Source organism: Terrapene carolina, unplaced genomic scaffold, assembly GCF_002925995.2.
Source record: "Terrapene carolina triunguis isolate 2854851 unplaced genomic scaffold, T_m_triunguis-2.0 Scaffold33891, whole genome shotgun sequence".
NCBI lineage: Eukaryota > Metazoa > Chordata > Testudines > Emydidae > Terrapene > Terrapene triunguis.
Window position 1 is genome coordinate 9,102,234 of NW_020698242.1, and position 16,326 is coordinate 9,118,559.

At 44.4% G+C, this 16,326-nt stretch overlaps 1 protein-coding gene across 2 annotated transcripts in view; it reads right to left on the reverse strand.

Annotated features, from left to right (window-relative positions):
* Nucleotides 1-7,662: 7,662 nt before the first annotated feature.
* Nucleotides 7,663-16,326, reverse strand: part of LOC112108579 (palmitoyltransferase ZDHHC7) — a 14,095-nt gene continuing 5,431 nt past the window's right edge. For both annotated transcript variants that reach the window (XM_024202773.2, XM_024202774.2), the window contains 3 exons: nucleotides 11,663-11,744; nucleotides 10,691-10,821; nucleotides 7,663-8,446 (listed from right to left, as the gene is read on the reverse strand). In XM_024202773.2, coding sequence (XP_024058541.1) covers nucleotides 8,270-8,446; nucleotides 10,691-10,821; nucleotides 11,663-11,744 — 390 coding nt within the window. In that variant the 3' untranslated portion in view covers nucleotides 7,663-8,269. The remainder of the gene's footprint in view (nucleotides 8,447-10,690; nucleotides 10,822-11,662; nucleotides 11,745-16,326) is intronic.

Consider the following 16,326-nt stretch of genomic DNA (forward strand, 5'->3'; position numbering starts at 1 on the left):
CCTTTTTTTGTTTTTTACATAGACAAAAGTTCACTGAACTTTTAACATGCTTTTGGAGGAATAGGAATAAGCTCACAGTTGAAAAGAATGAACTTGTTATTAATACTGCTGTCTTCCAACAGCAGCTAGTTCCCCCACTTTAATGATTTGTGAGTCTTTTCCATGTTGCACAAAGACGGCTACTCAAGGGTTGAATTTCTGCTATGAACCCAATTTGTAATATAACAGTATATGTACTTTTTGTTCCTCAAATTTGCACTCTGTGAAATTGCCTTCGATGCCAATAAGCTAGAAGAATATTTTGATTTTAGTTTGTGCATCAACAACCAACCTTTCAGTATAAAAGATGCATTGTGTACAAACATAGCATTATGTACTTCCATTCTCCTTTCTTCCCCCATGTACACAAAGCTCATGTATTGGTAATGAATGAAATGTAGATTTATATTTAGCTATCAAGTGAGCAAGTTCCATTCTTTGAAGATTGTTAATATGGTAATGTATAAACCAGGGATCGGCAACGTTCGGCACGTGGCTCGCCAGGGTAAGCGCCCTGGCGGGCCGGGCCAGTTTATTTACCTGCTGACGCGGAAGGTTCGGCCGATCGCGGCCCCCACTGGCCGCGGTTCGCCGTCCCGGGCCAATGGGGGTGGCAGGAAGCCGCGGCCAGCACATCCCTCGCCCGCGCCACTTCTCGCTGCCCCCATTGTCCCGGGACGGCAAACCGCAGCGAGTGGGGGCCGCGATCGGCCGAACCTGCCGCATCAGCAGGTAAATAAACTGGCACGGCCCCCCAGGGTGCTTACCCTGGCAAGCTGCGTGCCAAACATTGCCGACCCCTGGTATAAACAAAGCTCAGATGGAAAGGCTCCACATTCTGATTTACTTTGTTTTTGCGAATCATTTTAGTAGCAAGTTGCTCAAGTTTCTGCACTGATTTTCCTGAGCATATGTTTTCTCTAAAGATTTTCACCCAAAGCATATAAAGGTTAGAAAAACAAACTGATGTTGGTAAGCATGCAAGTAACATATGCCAACCTGTTTAATTGGACATAGCCACAAAGCCACGCTATAGCTTATAAGCATTGTGTAATTAGCACTTTATGGCTCAATAGGATGGGGGGAAATATTTTGCTATGGCAACATACTGATATTTGATCTTGTAAATACATTTAAAGAAGATATCACATTAAATCTTTGCAAATTGGTTGTTAGCATCTCATTACTAAAAACACTGTGTTCTTATCTGTTAAAAAAAACCACACTGCTCAGGGTTGGAATGATTTTTCACAAGGAAACACCCTCTTTGGCCTTTCCACACACCCCCTTGCCCCCACCTACCAAGAGCACAGGCCTTTCAAAAAGAAAAAATCTAATGTATTTGTTAAGGTGTATTCAAATATGCTTTGGAAGTTGTTATAGCACGTGCTGTACCAGATTTCTGGATTTTCTTTTTTAAATAAAGGTGCAAGAATGAATTTTGAGACCTTCCTATACTTTGACAGCATGTCTACTGCTTTACTGAAAGAAACAGATGTCTTAGAAAGCACGGTGTTACCTCTTCTTTCATGTTTTAGTTATATGTCTTTTACATAACAGATCAAAGCATGTGGAAAATATTAAAGTACAGTCTTGTGTATACTTCAACTTCTTACTATATTATAGACCCAAGGGAAACTATTGAAATATTCAGTACACAGTAAGTTTTCACTTATATTAATGACTAGACTATGCAACTGTGATGTGTGGTGGTGACCATCCACTTTGTTATTTTGGTACTAAATACCGTTGCAATACAAGTTACTCTGATTTGCTACTGTGGGACTGCTGGAAAATGTTGAAAGGACTGCTACTAGCAGTACCTATTTCTATAAGAAATTCAGAACATAACCAGAAAGCTATACCTGAATATAGACATTTCAGCCCAAGACATTTTCAGGAGCCTTTTTCATCATATTCTATTTGCATTGCAAAGAAGTTTAATTGCCACTTGAGGCACATGGCAACATACAGAATGAAAAAATGTGAATGCAGAACAGGTGATCATCAATATGTTCATGTGCTCACTTATTAAGAGACTCCATCTACAGTGTTTAATTTCTACCTTAATTAGCCACATTCAGGTAACGTATTAAGAACATTCTCAGTGCGCACAGTTCTAGAACATTTTTCTCTGCTGAAGTAATCATCAGCCTTGAAGACAGTTGAGCATTATGACAGCACTGAGAAACTAATGGAGAAGGTATTTAAATGAATACAGGACAGCTTCCTCTAGGATATGGAAAGATGTTTTTGAACAAACTGACACTAGTCTCAGCCACAGTTCAAGACTTCAGAAAAGGAGTATGAAATAGACCACATTACTTCTAACTCAGTTCTCAAACAGGTTCTCAAACTGTGGGTCACAACCCTGTTTTAATGGGATCACCGGGGCTGGCGTTAGCCTTGCTGGGGCCTGGGCCTGAGGACAAACCTGAGGGCTTCAGGTTATAGGCCCCCTTGGGATTTGGCTTTGGCCCCCCCACCCAGGGTGGAGGGGCCTCAGGCTTTGGCCCCTCCCACCCAGGGCAGCACAGCTTGGGGGGTGGGGCACTTAGGCTTCAGTCCCCCCTCCTGGGGTCATGTAGTAATTTTTGTGGTCAGAAGGGGGTCGCAGTACAATGAAGTTTGAGAACCCCTGATCTAAATTAAACCAGCAAAGGATAAATTGGCTAGTTCCAGCTATGGAGTTTCTATTTCAGCTGAAGGAGGACACATGACCCGGGCAGACACGCTAACAGGGCTTGAGGTAGAGCACTACAAATAGCACTGCCGACATTTCAGCTCAGCCAAAAGTTCAGGCTCTCAAGTCCACCCAACCTCCTAGGCTTGAAAAAGCCTGAGCTAGAACATCCACATTGCTACTTTGTGTGTACTAGCTCAAGCCTGTCTAAACGGGCTGGAAGACTCGCTCCCAGATGCATTGTAGACATAGACATACCTTTATAGACCAGCGTGACTACAGTACGGCTTAACTACTCGTGTATGAACTTCTCAAAATCAGAAATTGTTAAAACGTGCTACAAAATACAATTAAAAAGTGTTAGCACAAGTTTATATAAATGCATTTAAGGTAGTTTTCTATACAAGCTGCCATGAATGAAGAAAGGATCAAATGATGGGAGCCTTCACAGCTTTGTAAATAAACCAGAGACTTGAGTCAGCTAGTGCAAAGGAAGAGGCTGCATTGGTTTGGATAAGGTTTTAATTACCGATTAGCAAACCAGGAGGTAGGTTTTGCCTCAGTTGAGGCTCAGAAGCCGTTTTAGCAGACATCTGAAAACTGAACAAAAGTACGCCAAGCAGAAGTCTTGCAATGAGTCTTCTTTAGTGCCTAGTTTTCAAGAGTTTACTGAAATATCCCAATTATCAAAGTATTCATGTTCAAGAAAAGCCACTACTTGATTTTCAAAGCTTGTTTTGTGATGCTTCAAAGGGACAGTTACAGTGTTAACTGGTACTGGTTTTAAAGCCTTCTCCTGGAAGCCACAGGTAAAATATCAAATGGTAGTTTGTCTTACCTTAAGGTAAGATTTCCCCCCCTCTGCACTCTCAAGAACTTTTGCCTCCTCCCCATCTTTTATTCCTCCCCTATCATTAAGTCTATATTAAAGAGCATCTTATATGGTCTTCAATATAAACGGAAAGGGTAGGTTGCAGTTTAAAGAATAGTTCAAAGAGTCTCATGTATGGAAAGAACCAACCCCAGATGTATTGGTGCTCTCAGTAGAGAGCAGTTTGGTTCCTCCCATGCCCACCAAAATGGGTCCCTCATCTCTTTCCCTTCTTCAAGTGGCTCATCATTCTCTTCTTCTACCCTTTCCTTCTATAAGGCAGAAAACTTTTCTTCTTGCTGGCCAGCCTCCCACTCCTGATGCTAGTGTTTGGGATGGTCACCTGGAACACATTGTACACAGCTTCTTGGGAATGGCAGAATTACAGCTATTGTCTGAAACGATATGCCAAGGCAGCTGCCGATCCAGAATACATCTACCCCACACCCCCTATTTAGGGAAAAAAAGCCAAATGAATTGGCAACATCTGAGAGGACAAGTTAATTTTTGGCCTGTTTGAGTCAGTTGTCGTTTGGTACCTTACTTTCCCATCCTGATTGGTGGAAAGGAAGTACGCAAAGGTGAGCAATATTTCAATATGCCAATTTGTGCAAAGTCATTAACAAAAATGGATTTTTGAATCCCAGAAGAGGTTTTAAAACAGGTTACAAAGTACTAGTGAACAGACATTAGTGCACATCTTTGCCAACCCAGTATACTTTGAAGTGAGAAGAGATAATATGCAATCTATACTCAGATTTACAATTTACAAGAACGCAAAATATTATTCCCTAAGTATCCCACACTATTTAAAGTTATCCACGCACCCTGCACCCCCCGATCTCCACCTGTCACTTACCTTACATTTTTAATTGTATTGCATGGCTAGGAAGAGGTAAGAATACATTTTATCAAGAAATACAGATTACCACAACCATATGATCATAGAACTGGAAGGGATCTCGAGAGGTCATCTAGTCCAGTCCCCTAGCACTCAAGGCAGGACTAAGTATTATCTAGACCAGAGGTGGGCAAACTACCGCCCAGGGGCCGTATCCGGCCCTTCAGATGTTTTAATCCGGCCCTCGAGCTCCCGTCACGAAGTAGAGTCTGGGGCTTGCCCCGCTCCGGTGCTCCAGCCGGGGAGCGGGGTTGGTGGCTTGTCCCACTCCGCGCAGCTCCCAGAAGCAGCGGCATGTCCCCTTTCCGTCTCTTATTTGGAGGCGCGGCCAGGTGGCTCTGCACACAGCCCCACCCGCAGACGCCACCCCTGCAGCTCCCATTGGCCGGGAACCACGGCCAATGGGAGCTGCGGGGGGAGGGGGCTGCAGATAGGGCAGCGCGTAGAGCCGCCTGGCTGCGCCTCTACATAGGAAATGGAGGGGGGACATGCCATTGTTTCTGGGAGCTGCTTGAGGTAAGTGCCGCCCGGAGACTGCACCTCTGACCCCCTCCTGTGCCCCAACTCCCTGCCCCAGCCCTGATCCCCCTCCAAACCCCTCGGTCCCAGCCCGGAGCAACCTCCTGCACCCCTAACCCCTCGTCTGCACCCCCAGCCGGAGACCCCCCCACACACACCCCAACCCGGGAGCCCCTTCCCATACCCTGAACTTATTTCTGGCCCAACCCCAGAGCCCACCCCCCCAGCCGGAGCCCTCACCCCCTCCCGCATCCCAACTCCCCGTTTCAAGAGCATTCATGGCCCCCCATACAATTTCCATACCCAGATGTGGCCCTCGGGCCAAAACGTTTGCCCACCCCGATCTAGATCATCCCTAACAGGTGTTTGTACAACCTGCTCTTAAAAATCCCCAATGATGGAGATTCCACAACCTCCCTAGACATTTTAATCCCAGTGCCTAACCACTCTGACACTTAGGAAGTTTTTCCTAATGTTCAACCTAAACCGCCCTTGCTGCAATTTAACCCCATGGCTTCTTGTCCTATCCTCAGCGGTTAAGAACAATATTTTTTCTTCCTCCTCCTTGTAACAACCTTTTATGTACTTGAAAACGATTCTGTCCCCTCTCCGTCTTTTTTTCCAGACTAAACACCATCTATACAAACAGATGCAGTGTTTGACGGAAATGAACTCTCCTGAACGGAAGAATTCAGTGAGGATCATCTGCCTTTGTGGAGGTGGGGGGTTCGTTCCGTATTCATGGACAGTCACTGTTTTATAGATGGCTGTTACCCAACCAATACTAATTAGTCCAGAGCATCCTGCAGCAGTAGCTTCTCCCTTTGATTGCCAACACCGAGTGGCCATGAAGCTGAACAATGCCAGATGGCCATTTGATTGAATGCCCTTAAAATGGATTGTATCCTTAAGCATGACACAGGGTCAATATTTAGTGTGTGCGTTTGAGGTCAGTCTGGATGATCACAGCAGGTCCCTTCTGGTTTTGTAGTCTGTAACCGATGATATTTCTCACGTGCACTGAGAAATTTAGTAAGTGTGTTTGTAAATCTAAAAGGCAGAGAGACATGGTCCTTGAACTAAAGAGCTTCCAGTCTAAATAAGCACAGGTAAGAGAATGACCGAGATAGGGAGTGGAAGTTCATTAACTTTAAGACTTATTCATTACTTTATTTTTACATTAAAAAGTTACAATGTAACAAGGGTTCGAAAAGCCAAATCAACTTGATTTCACACACACGCACAAAGTCACAGGTTTCAACTGCTTTAAATGATATTTTCTGATTTTCATCAGTATATTTTATTAAACAATATACATACTAAAAGCCTCATGACAAAGCCAGATACATTTTTCTCCAATATTTATGGGGGATGTTGAACTGAATATTCGAAGATTCTTGTCCAACTTCCAACCTTCCCCCTCATTTACATGATACATGTATTTTTGTTCATCTGTCTGTGGCTTTATTGGATGTGTTCATCTGGCAATTCTCCATATTACATACCTACTCCCTAAGCACTGTATACATCTTCCGAAGTATTGCACAGTTTTGTTCATTGGACCATGGTATATTGAATGGATCCCTTAGTAAACCGACACATACTAGGACATAAATGTGATGAAGAATCAGTATGATTAAGAATTAAGATTCCACAAAGAGTTGCACAGAAATGGAGAAACAAGTCACTAAGAAAAGAAAGTATATTTTCAGTCTGTGAATGTAAACTTACTAATGGGAGATCCTTGAGCATATCATACTGCTTGAGGTGGGATAAACTTGTTGATGCTAATGGTAAAGCAAAAACAAAAACTGGACAAGTTTAAGGCAAGTCCCAGAACAGGGAGCTGTTTACTTTCCAGGCACAGTTCCAAGCTATGCATCAAGGCTCCTGTTTTATCCTTTGTGCAGTGGATAATTCAAAGACAACAAAGTAATGATAAATACAAAAATTCTTCTATCTGTAGTGTTTAAGATAATCCATTTTCAGCTGTATTTCATCACTTGCAAATTGTCTCATTACTTAGAGATCTAGGAACACATCTTAGAACTACTGTTATTTGTCAGACGCACAAAAAGTTACATTTCTACACTGTTCATTTCTTTTGTTTTCAAGCAGTTTTGATTGGAAAATGGTGAAATGGAAATTTCCCCCCTTTATATACTCTATACACATTTTCCATTTTACACTCAGATTTCTTGTACTTGCACAAAGGAGACTGGGATTACATTCCCTAACTCTGAAGGAAGTCTCCCTCCTTTCAGGGATGGCTCTATTTAAGTGACTGGTGAACTATTTACTAGTTTCTGAAGGTGTGTAAAATCTACACACACACACACAAAAAAGGGGGGGCCTCAGGACCTTACAATAATGATTGTTCTTTGGATCAAAGTTATACCAATCTGCAATACATTCATTTTTAATCCTACAGGAGGATCTAGTCACTGGTCCCTCAGATACCCACACACGAGTTCCTTTAAAGTCAATGCACTGAGAATTGAAGACAAGTATCGCAGGGCAGAATTGACCCATAGCTAAAGTTAAAAATATTTGATTACTGCACATTTAGAATTTACCTAAATGCCATTTAAGATTAATGCTGCCAAATACAAGACATGCTATTGTGAATCACGGAAGACATCTGGCAGGGCTGGAGGAGTGCATCTGACATGTTTATGTTACCACGCGCACAAATCTCAAATTACTAGTATGCAAGGACTGCATGTCTGAAGTGGGACGTAACAATATTATTTTGACTATCAGGACAAATGAAAATATAAATAAAATTAAAGGACTGACTAAGTCATTATTCCCTGAAAACTAATGGATTTAGAAAGCTTGATGCCATTTAAAATGGGCTTCCAACTTAACTACTTGATCTCATGATTGAAAACTGCACCTCGGCTCATAATTTTATAAAACACACAGGTAATTCCCAAAACATTTATCAAATAAACAGTTCAACAAAAATGCAAAATTAATCCCATTAAACAATAAGTTACAGTAGTATGACGACATTTTGGCTTCTTTAGTGTGGTTACACACCTTTCTTTTGTTATCCTGCTGAAAGATGGCTACAGCATCCAGTTTACGTTTCTGAAAGTTAATGAGATGTCTGTGACTATAAAACTCTGCTTGCTACAAGCAAATGTCTTGTTTGTTTCAGATGGTCACAGATTATATGTAGACAGCCATTTCTGGCCCCAAATAAATATTTATATAGTATTCTTGCAAGTTCAAGTATGATTAGGCAGGCTCACACAGAAAACTCAGGTCCCCCTTTCTTTGCTCTCAGCAAAAGTTGCCTGATTCGAAATCCTGCAAAAGGATTGATCCACAGGAGTGAAGGTTGGCCCCCAAAGACAGATTTCATCCCTTCCCAACGTAGTCTCCTCTCCCATGTTGGCTTTTCACTTTTAAGCCTCTCAATCTCCTGCACATAAATTAAAACAAACAGTTATACACTTAACAGCCAGCAGGGTGGATTGATTTAAATCAAGACACAGGAAACCCAGATTTAAATCATCAATTTTAATAGTGTTTTGCATCTATACTTTATTTTCCTAAAGAAAGGTTAATTCTCATTAGTACCACTCAGACTACGAAGATCTTCAATTATGTATGAATTATGTATACACGCAGACTAACCTGATACATGCACACCTCTGGTCACTATAGAACATTAAAAAATCTTAAGCAAATTGAATGGCAACATGGAATATCTGGTTAAACAAAGTTCTGGATTAAAAGGGAGCATCATTACTGTACTAATATCAGATTCAGAGTATGAACAACTCAAATTCCGGCAGTCGAAACGTTACATCTGGATGTCTAGTAACAGTACAGTGCACTTCTGTATTAAGGGGTACAAGTGAAGATGCTGTTAGCCAAGACCTGCAAGGACTAAGTGTCTTGCATGACTCTCCAGCAAACCTCTAAAGCTGAATGGAAGACCAGCACCATGATCTGAAGAAACAACTCCATCCAACCCTCCCCACTATGGAATGGCCAGAATTGGGGGATCCCACAAGACTTTTTCCTGTCCCCCTTCAAAGAGAGAAGTGGGGTCTAAACTAGAAATAGTGACAAACCCTGTGCAGCAATGCAATTAGGCACCAAACTGGTGTGCGTGAAACAAATTAGTGCTATTTTTTTCTAAGGGTATGTCTATACTTACCTCCGGGTCCGGCGGTAAGCAATCGATCTTCTGGGATCGATTTATCGCGTCTTGTCTAGACGCGATAAATCGATCCCGGAAGTGCTCGCCGTCGACGCCGGTACTCCTGCTCCGCGAGAGGAGTACGTGGAGTCGACGGGGGAGCCTGCCTGCCGCATCTGGACCCGCGGTAAGTTCGAACTAAGGTACTTCGACTTCAGCTACGTTATTCATGTAGCTGAAGTTGCGTATGTTAGTTCGAAGTGGGGGGGTTAGTGTGGACCAGGCCTAAGAAAGAAATCAGAATGATTCATTGAACTGTGGGGGAATGCGGCACAAAGTAAGTATTTAAAGCTTGCTGAATGCATTGCATATTTAGTAAATATGTTTCTGCAACAGTATTCCATGAGAAGCGAAACACTAAGCACCACAAAAAGCTAAAATGAACACTAGCGGCACCGCATGCTAGGGAGCTGTACTAATAAGAAGCTGTTAACTACAATTATTGAATCTATCAAAAATGAAATAAAACGGCCATTGAGAATCTCAACTCAAATCAGATCATTTACAGTCCTCACTTCCCACTAAGGCCAGCGGAACATTTACCATTTGTTTTCCCTTTTGCAAAGCAGCATCAGCTGAGAAAATTCAGAATGCCATTGTGAACTCAACTCCCTTACATCTTCAGTCAATGACTCACAGTGGATGACATTCTTCCAATGTTTACACTGGGATTTGGGGAGGAAAATGAATTAACACCAAGTATCGGCCAGTACATTATTTCAGTGCAGTAAAAAAGGAAAAAAAAAAAAAAAAAGCACATTGCTAATCCCAGATTAGGCACATCATGTACACTTTTGGTGACAATCTAAGAATTATGAAAATCCCACCCATAAGTGTCGAAGTAATTTAGCAGCGCAAGCCCCACTGAAAGACAATGCAACTTGTTCTAAAAGCCTTTGAAAGTCTCACCCTACCGCATCATGTAGGGGAAGTCAGTACTAAGGGTACGACTACACTACCCGCTGGATCGGCGGGTAGCGATCCATCTATCGGGGATCGATTTATCGCGTGTAATGTAGATGCGATAAATCAATCCCCAATCACTCTCCCGTCAACTGCTGAACTCCAGCTTGGCGAGAGGCGGAAGCAAAGTCGATGGGGGAGCAGCAGTCGTCAATCCTGCGCCGCGAGGACGCGAAGTAAGTGATTCTAAGCCGATCTAAGATACGTCGACTTCAGCTACGCTATTCTCATAGCTGAAGTTGCGTATCTTAGATCGATCTCCCGCCCCTAGTGTAGACCAGGCCTTAAGGAGAACACATTTGTTACACATCTGCTCTTTAGCAAAAACAAATAATTATTTCTGATTCTCCCAGTAGCAGGGAAAATAATAGATATGTGTTTATGATTTGAATATTTTCACCATCATAAAAGCCCCTCTATCGTAGGCCAATAAAGCTATATCTAGTCAAGTCTTATATTAGAATTATTACACCAAGCAAGGGAAGTAGGTTTTACCGTTTCATCATTGCATATTGAGTGGATTTGGGTGCCAAACATAACAGCAGTGAAAGTGAGAAACAGAAAACCCTCAAGGCACAAAAAGACCATCAGGATCACAGTTACAGGCGGGGAGAAGTCACTGCATTCTGTGAAAAGAATAAACTTAATTATGAAAAAAATCACACTAAGAACCCATGCAAATAGCAACTCCAGAGAAGTGTGCCTCCTCTTCAACACAAAGTGATAAAATATGTTTGTATTTATTTTACAGTGGCTAAATCAGCTCAACCCCAGATTTTGCAAATCTTTTACTTTCCATCCCATAGGCTGTACAGTTCTAGACAACTCAGTTTATTAGACAAGTAAATGCTAATTCGAAAGTGACTGCAGTCCTGCCTGGACAGGTTCCCCTAAAGATGAGCCGTGCACATTCCAAACTGCATTATAATATGCAAAAAATGAAATAAAGAGATATGTGTATGAAAGACTGAAGTAAGGCATTTTATGTTTGAATACCCTCACCCAGGACTCAATGAACTAAGCCCCTTACTTGGTCCTAGGACTTCCCCCAGTATTAAGACCCTTATGAAATGCTGCCCCACCTATGCTCTAGAGCCCATCCCTAGTTGTTATTATTCAAGGTGACTCTTGAGCCCCTCATCCACATGCCTTCCCTGGTATTTACAGCAATGATCCTCCATCCCCTTGCATTAAGGACCCTGATATTCCTTCAGCCATATAACTCTCCCCATGATCTTGACAGCCCAGTGAGCTCTGGTGCACCAAAACATTGCCTTGAAATACTAATAAGCACAAGAAAGCATGGAGGAATTAGCTAATTTCAACTATGCACCACACAAGAAAATAAGATGGCAAGAGAATATTCATGGCACTTTGTATTAAACAGTTGAAACACTTGCAAACATTATGATTTTTTTATTTATAAACACTGCTTGGTTATGGTGGTAGAAGTAAACGCATGCTTACCAGTCCACTGTCCTCGGACACAAGAGAAAAACTGAAACCCACACAGAATGAGTGCATGAGCTGAAATTAGGGCTATATACATCTGGAAATAAATAGAAATTTGCTTAGTCTTGATCATTTTGTCAGTCAGTAATGCAGACATTCCTTGCAGCCAATTTTTATCGTTAGGAAATTACATGCTTGGGTGCAGTATCATTTATTAATTGGATAAAATGGAGTAAAACCAACTCCAGCAAAGTTCAAATAAAAAAATCTCAGCAAGTACAACAATGTACACTAATTTATTACTCTTTGGATCACATTACAATTACAAATGTTATAAAGTGGAAAAAAAGGGTTACTAGCCTTTCTGTAACTGTTGTTCTTTGAGATGTGTTGCTCACGTCCATTCCATATTAGGTATGTATGCATGCCAAGTCTGCCACTGGTGGAGATTTCCTCCTCAGTGGTATCAGTCAGGCTGGCTCTAGCGCTCTCTGGAGCAGTGCACATATGCACCAGTATAAGGCGCGCCACCGGTCCCACATCATCTCACTTCTTTCTTATTGGCCAACTCCAACAGAGGAATAGGAAGGTGGGTCGTGGAATGGACATGAGAGATACATCTCAAAGAACAGTTACAGAAAGGACAGTAACCATTTTTTCTTCTTTGAGTGCTTGCTCATGTCCATTCCATGTTAGGTGACTCACAAGCAGTACCTCAAGAAGCGGGCTCAGAGTTCAAGGACATGCTGACTGCAACACTGCTCTTCCAAACCTGGAGTCATCTCAAGCCTTTTGGGTGATGGCATAGTGGGATGCAAAGGCATGAACCAATGACCAAGTTGCAGCCCTTCAGAGGTCTTGGATTGGAACCTGCAGGAAGAATGCCTCTGAAGAGGACTGAGCTCTCGTGGAGTGAGTGATTAGGGTCGCCGGAGATGGGACATTCGCCTGTTCGTAGCATGCCTGAATACAGGAGGTTATCCAGGATGAGATCCTCTGAGCTGACACTGGAAGTCCTTTCATCCTTTCTGCTACTGCTACAAAGAGTTGTATGGATTTGTGAAAGAATTTAGTCCACTTGCTATAGAAGGTGAGGGCACGCTTAACATCCAATGAGAGAAGCTGCCACTCTTCTGAATTCTGGTGAGGCTTTGGGGAAAAGACTGGCAGAAAAAATGGCCTGGTTGCTATGGGATTGTGAAACCGCCTTTGGCAAGAAGGCCAGGTGGGGGCACAGTTGGACTCTGCCCTTGAAGAACATGGTGTATAGAGGCTCTGACGCAAGGGCCTTGATTTCAGAGACCCTTCTGGCTGAGGTGATCACTACCAGGAAGGAAACCTTACAGGAAAGAAGTAGCAGAGGGCACGATGTTAGCGTCTCAAAGGGAGGACCCATGAGTCTCAAAAGGACCAAGTTTAAGACCCACAGGGGAATCAGCTAGTGAACCTGTGGGTACAATCCCTTAAGAAAGCAGTGTCATCTCGTGAGAGAACACTGATCTTCCGCCCACCGGTGGGTGGAAGGCCAAAATTGCTCCTAGATGTGGGAGCCAGACCTTGTTGCTTTAGATGGAGCAAGTAGTACAGGGTGGACGCAAGGGAAGACTGAGTTGGAGAGACACCTCGATGGGATGACCATATCAAGAACCGCTTCCATTTGGCGAAGTAGGTAGCCCTAGTGGATGGCTTCCTACTGCCCAGCAGACCTGTTGAACTTATTCCGAACAGGCCTGCTCCTCTCGGTTTAGCCATGCAACTTCCATGCAGTTAGATGAAGGGAGCTGAGGTTCAGGCGGAGTAACCAACCGTGGTCTTATGAGATCAGGTGTGGGAGGAGCGGGAGCAGCGTGCCAAGCCAGTGCTGGCACGGTCACACCGGGGCTATAAGAATAACTCTTGCCTCGTCAAGCTTGATCTTTAGGAGGACCTTGTGAACCAGAGGAACTGGAAAAAATATGCAGAATAGTAGCTCTGTCCATGGAAGCAGGAAAACAACGGAGAGGGAGCCCGGACTGTGCCCACGCAACAAGCAAACTGTTGGCATTTTCTATTCTGCTTGGTTGCGAACAGGTCTACCTGGGGAGGTCCCCCTCTCTTTGGAAGATGAACCTGGTGACCTCTGGGTAAAGGGACCATTTGTGGTGAAAGAAGAAGGATCTGCTGAGGTGATCCACCAGGGTGTTCTACAGGCTCCCGGAAGATGTGAAGCCTTGAGGTGCGTGGAGTACTTTACGCAGAATTCCCATAGACAGACGGCCTTCTGACACAATGCAGAGGATCGGGCTCCTCCGTTTGTTGATGTAGAACACAGCCATGGTGTTGTCCATCAGTATCTGCACTACCTTTCCTGGGATCTGTGGGAGGAACACTAGGTGGACTCCCCAACCTAGGTTGGATGCATCCAAGACTAGAGGTGGAGGGCAGAGAAGAAGAGGTTTGCCACAGGGCCCTGACCATACCCATTACAGCCTCATTAATGGACAGGGCAACCTCAGAAGGAGCTGCTGCAGCCAGAATGTCAACAAGGATGTGGGATGGTTCTTTGAGTTCCTCAATCTCTAGCCCCAGGATAGCTGCTATCTGCTTTAGAAGCTCCTGATGAGTCCTGAAGTCAGCTTGTGGAAGCAAGATATTCAGCCCTGAGACGGCCTCATCTGAGGAGGAGCAGGAGGAAGAGGCTTGTACCAGAGGGAGGAGGTTTTTTTCTCTTCCTCAGCCTCAACAACATCCATGGGGACTACATCCTGAATATGGGTATTGGGGTTGGTACCGGAATTGGGGTTCGATGCCGAGCAGGATGGAGCGGGACCCCACCTCTCAGAAGCAACTGAGTAAGATCAGCGGGAAGGTGGACCCAGTACTGGGGGAAACCCTCAAGGATTCCAGTATGACCATTGCATAGGCCACTGTTCACTTGGCCATGCACCGGTGGGAGGACCCATACCAAGATCGGGTGGTACACAGGATGGGTGCCGGTGTGGTGGCCCTTAGGCTGGACGTATGGTTCTACCTCAGAGACAGATGAAGAACCCTCCTGAAGTGACCATGGCGGAGCGGTACCCTCTCAGCCTCCATTCGATGCCGAGGGTCCAGAGACTTGTGGTGGACAGGAGAGTCTCCCAAACTCTTCAGACAATTGGAGTGTGGGTTGCTCATGGACATAGGCTTGCCACTAGAGGCACCGGGTTTGAAACCCGTGGACCGGGCATGCCTAGCCCCAGGGACGAAGAAAGCCCCTTGATGATAAGGAGACTGGAGTTCTAACCATTTACACTAATGCTATTTACAATATATACACTACAACTATACTTAAGACAAACTATGAAACAGTGTAAGAAACCACTGAGAAGAATGCCTTGCCGAAGCAAGAGTTGTTCCAGCAACTGTCTCAGGCCGTAAGAAGGAACTGACGAGGGTGCGGTGTTGGTGGCGCCCATATACCGGTGCATAAGCCCGCGGGTCCAGAGAGCGCTAGAGCTGGCCCGACGGATACCACTGAGGTAAAAATCTCCGGCAATGGTGCACACGGCGTACACACATCTAACATGGAATGGACATGAGCAAGCACTCGAAGAAGAACTAATGGATTTTGAGTCATTGAAAAACTGGACTCAAACACTGATTAAAACAAGCATGGCTAATATCTACTAATAGCCTCTCCAAGGCAGGGGAGAAATTAGGGGAAGGAGAAGGGCAGTGGTACTCTTCCAAGGTCTGCCCATGTGAGTTGCCATTCAGCCTGTTGTGCAGATGCTCAAAATATGGTTGCATTCTGACATCAATTCCTTAGCGCCTTGGACTGATGTCCCCCTCAGTGGGTCTCAGATTCCCAACTGGGCTCTACCAGGCTCCTTCTTGTGTGAAGGAAAGTGCTGCCCTCTCCTAAGCAACACTCACTTGTGGCACCAAAAGGAGAAGTCACTCACTGTGAATGGTGCAGACATAGGTATGCTCCCTCTCCTTTCTTACATGAGGAATTAAATTGTTAACAATGACATTTAAAATCACCACCGGGCATCTCAGAGCTATTGTTCAAGGCTTACTGCAAACTCTTGTAGCTATCACAATCAGTTCACATTTGAGGTTTTCTTTGCCACCCTAAACAGACTTTTTAAAATGAAAATTAAGATTCCGCAGAAGACGACTGCAGCTTGAGCGAGGTCCCAGCATATTATATCAGCCTGATCCAAGTCCTGCCCCCAGGCATATAATTATGTCACATTGTAAACTTTAAAAACTAGTAACATACTACGTTGTATAATACCAGATACTGCAAACAGTGAAATGGTATAATGCTGCACATCCAGGGTATGTAATTCTTGAGGGAATTCTGCACCACGATGCCCGCACAGAATACATATGTCCCACAGATTTTTTTTTTTTTCTCTGCAGACAATAGATTCTGATGGAGAGGCTCTGCAGTTATGCCTGTTGCCCACCAGGGGCTGCTGTGGCACCAGAACAGAGGCAGCCAACTGACTGCTCACCTGCCTAGTGGTCAGCAGCTGACAGGGAGCAGGGCCGGCTCCAGGCACCAGCCCACCAAGCTGGTGCTTGGGGCGGCACCTGAAGGGGGGCAGCGCGGCGCTCCGGCCCCCGGGGAGAGTGGGGCCACGGCCGGGCTCGCCGCCCTCCTCCCCGGCGCCCTCCCCCCGGGGCTCCGGCCGCCCCCCCCCCCG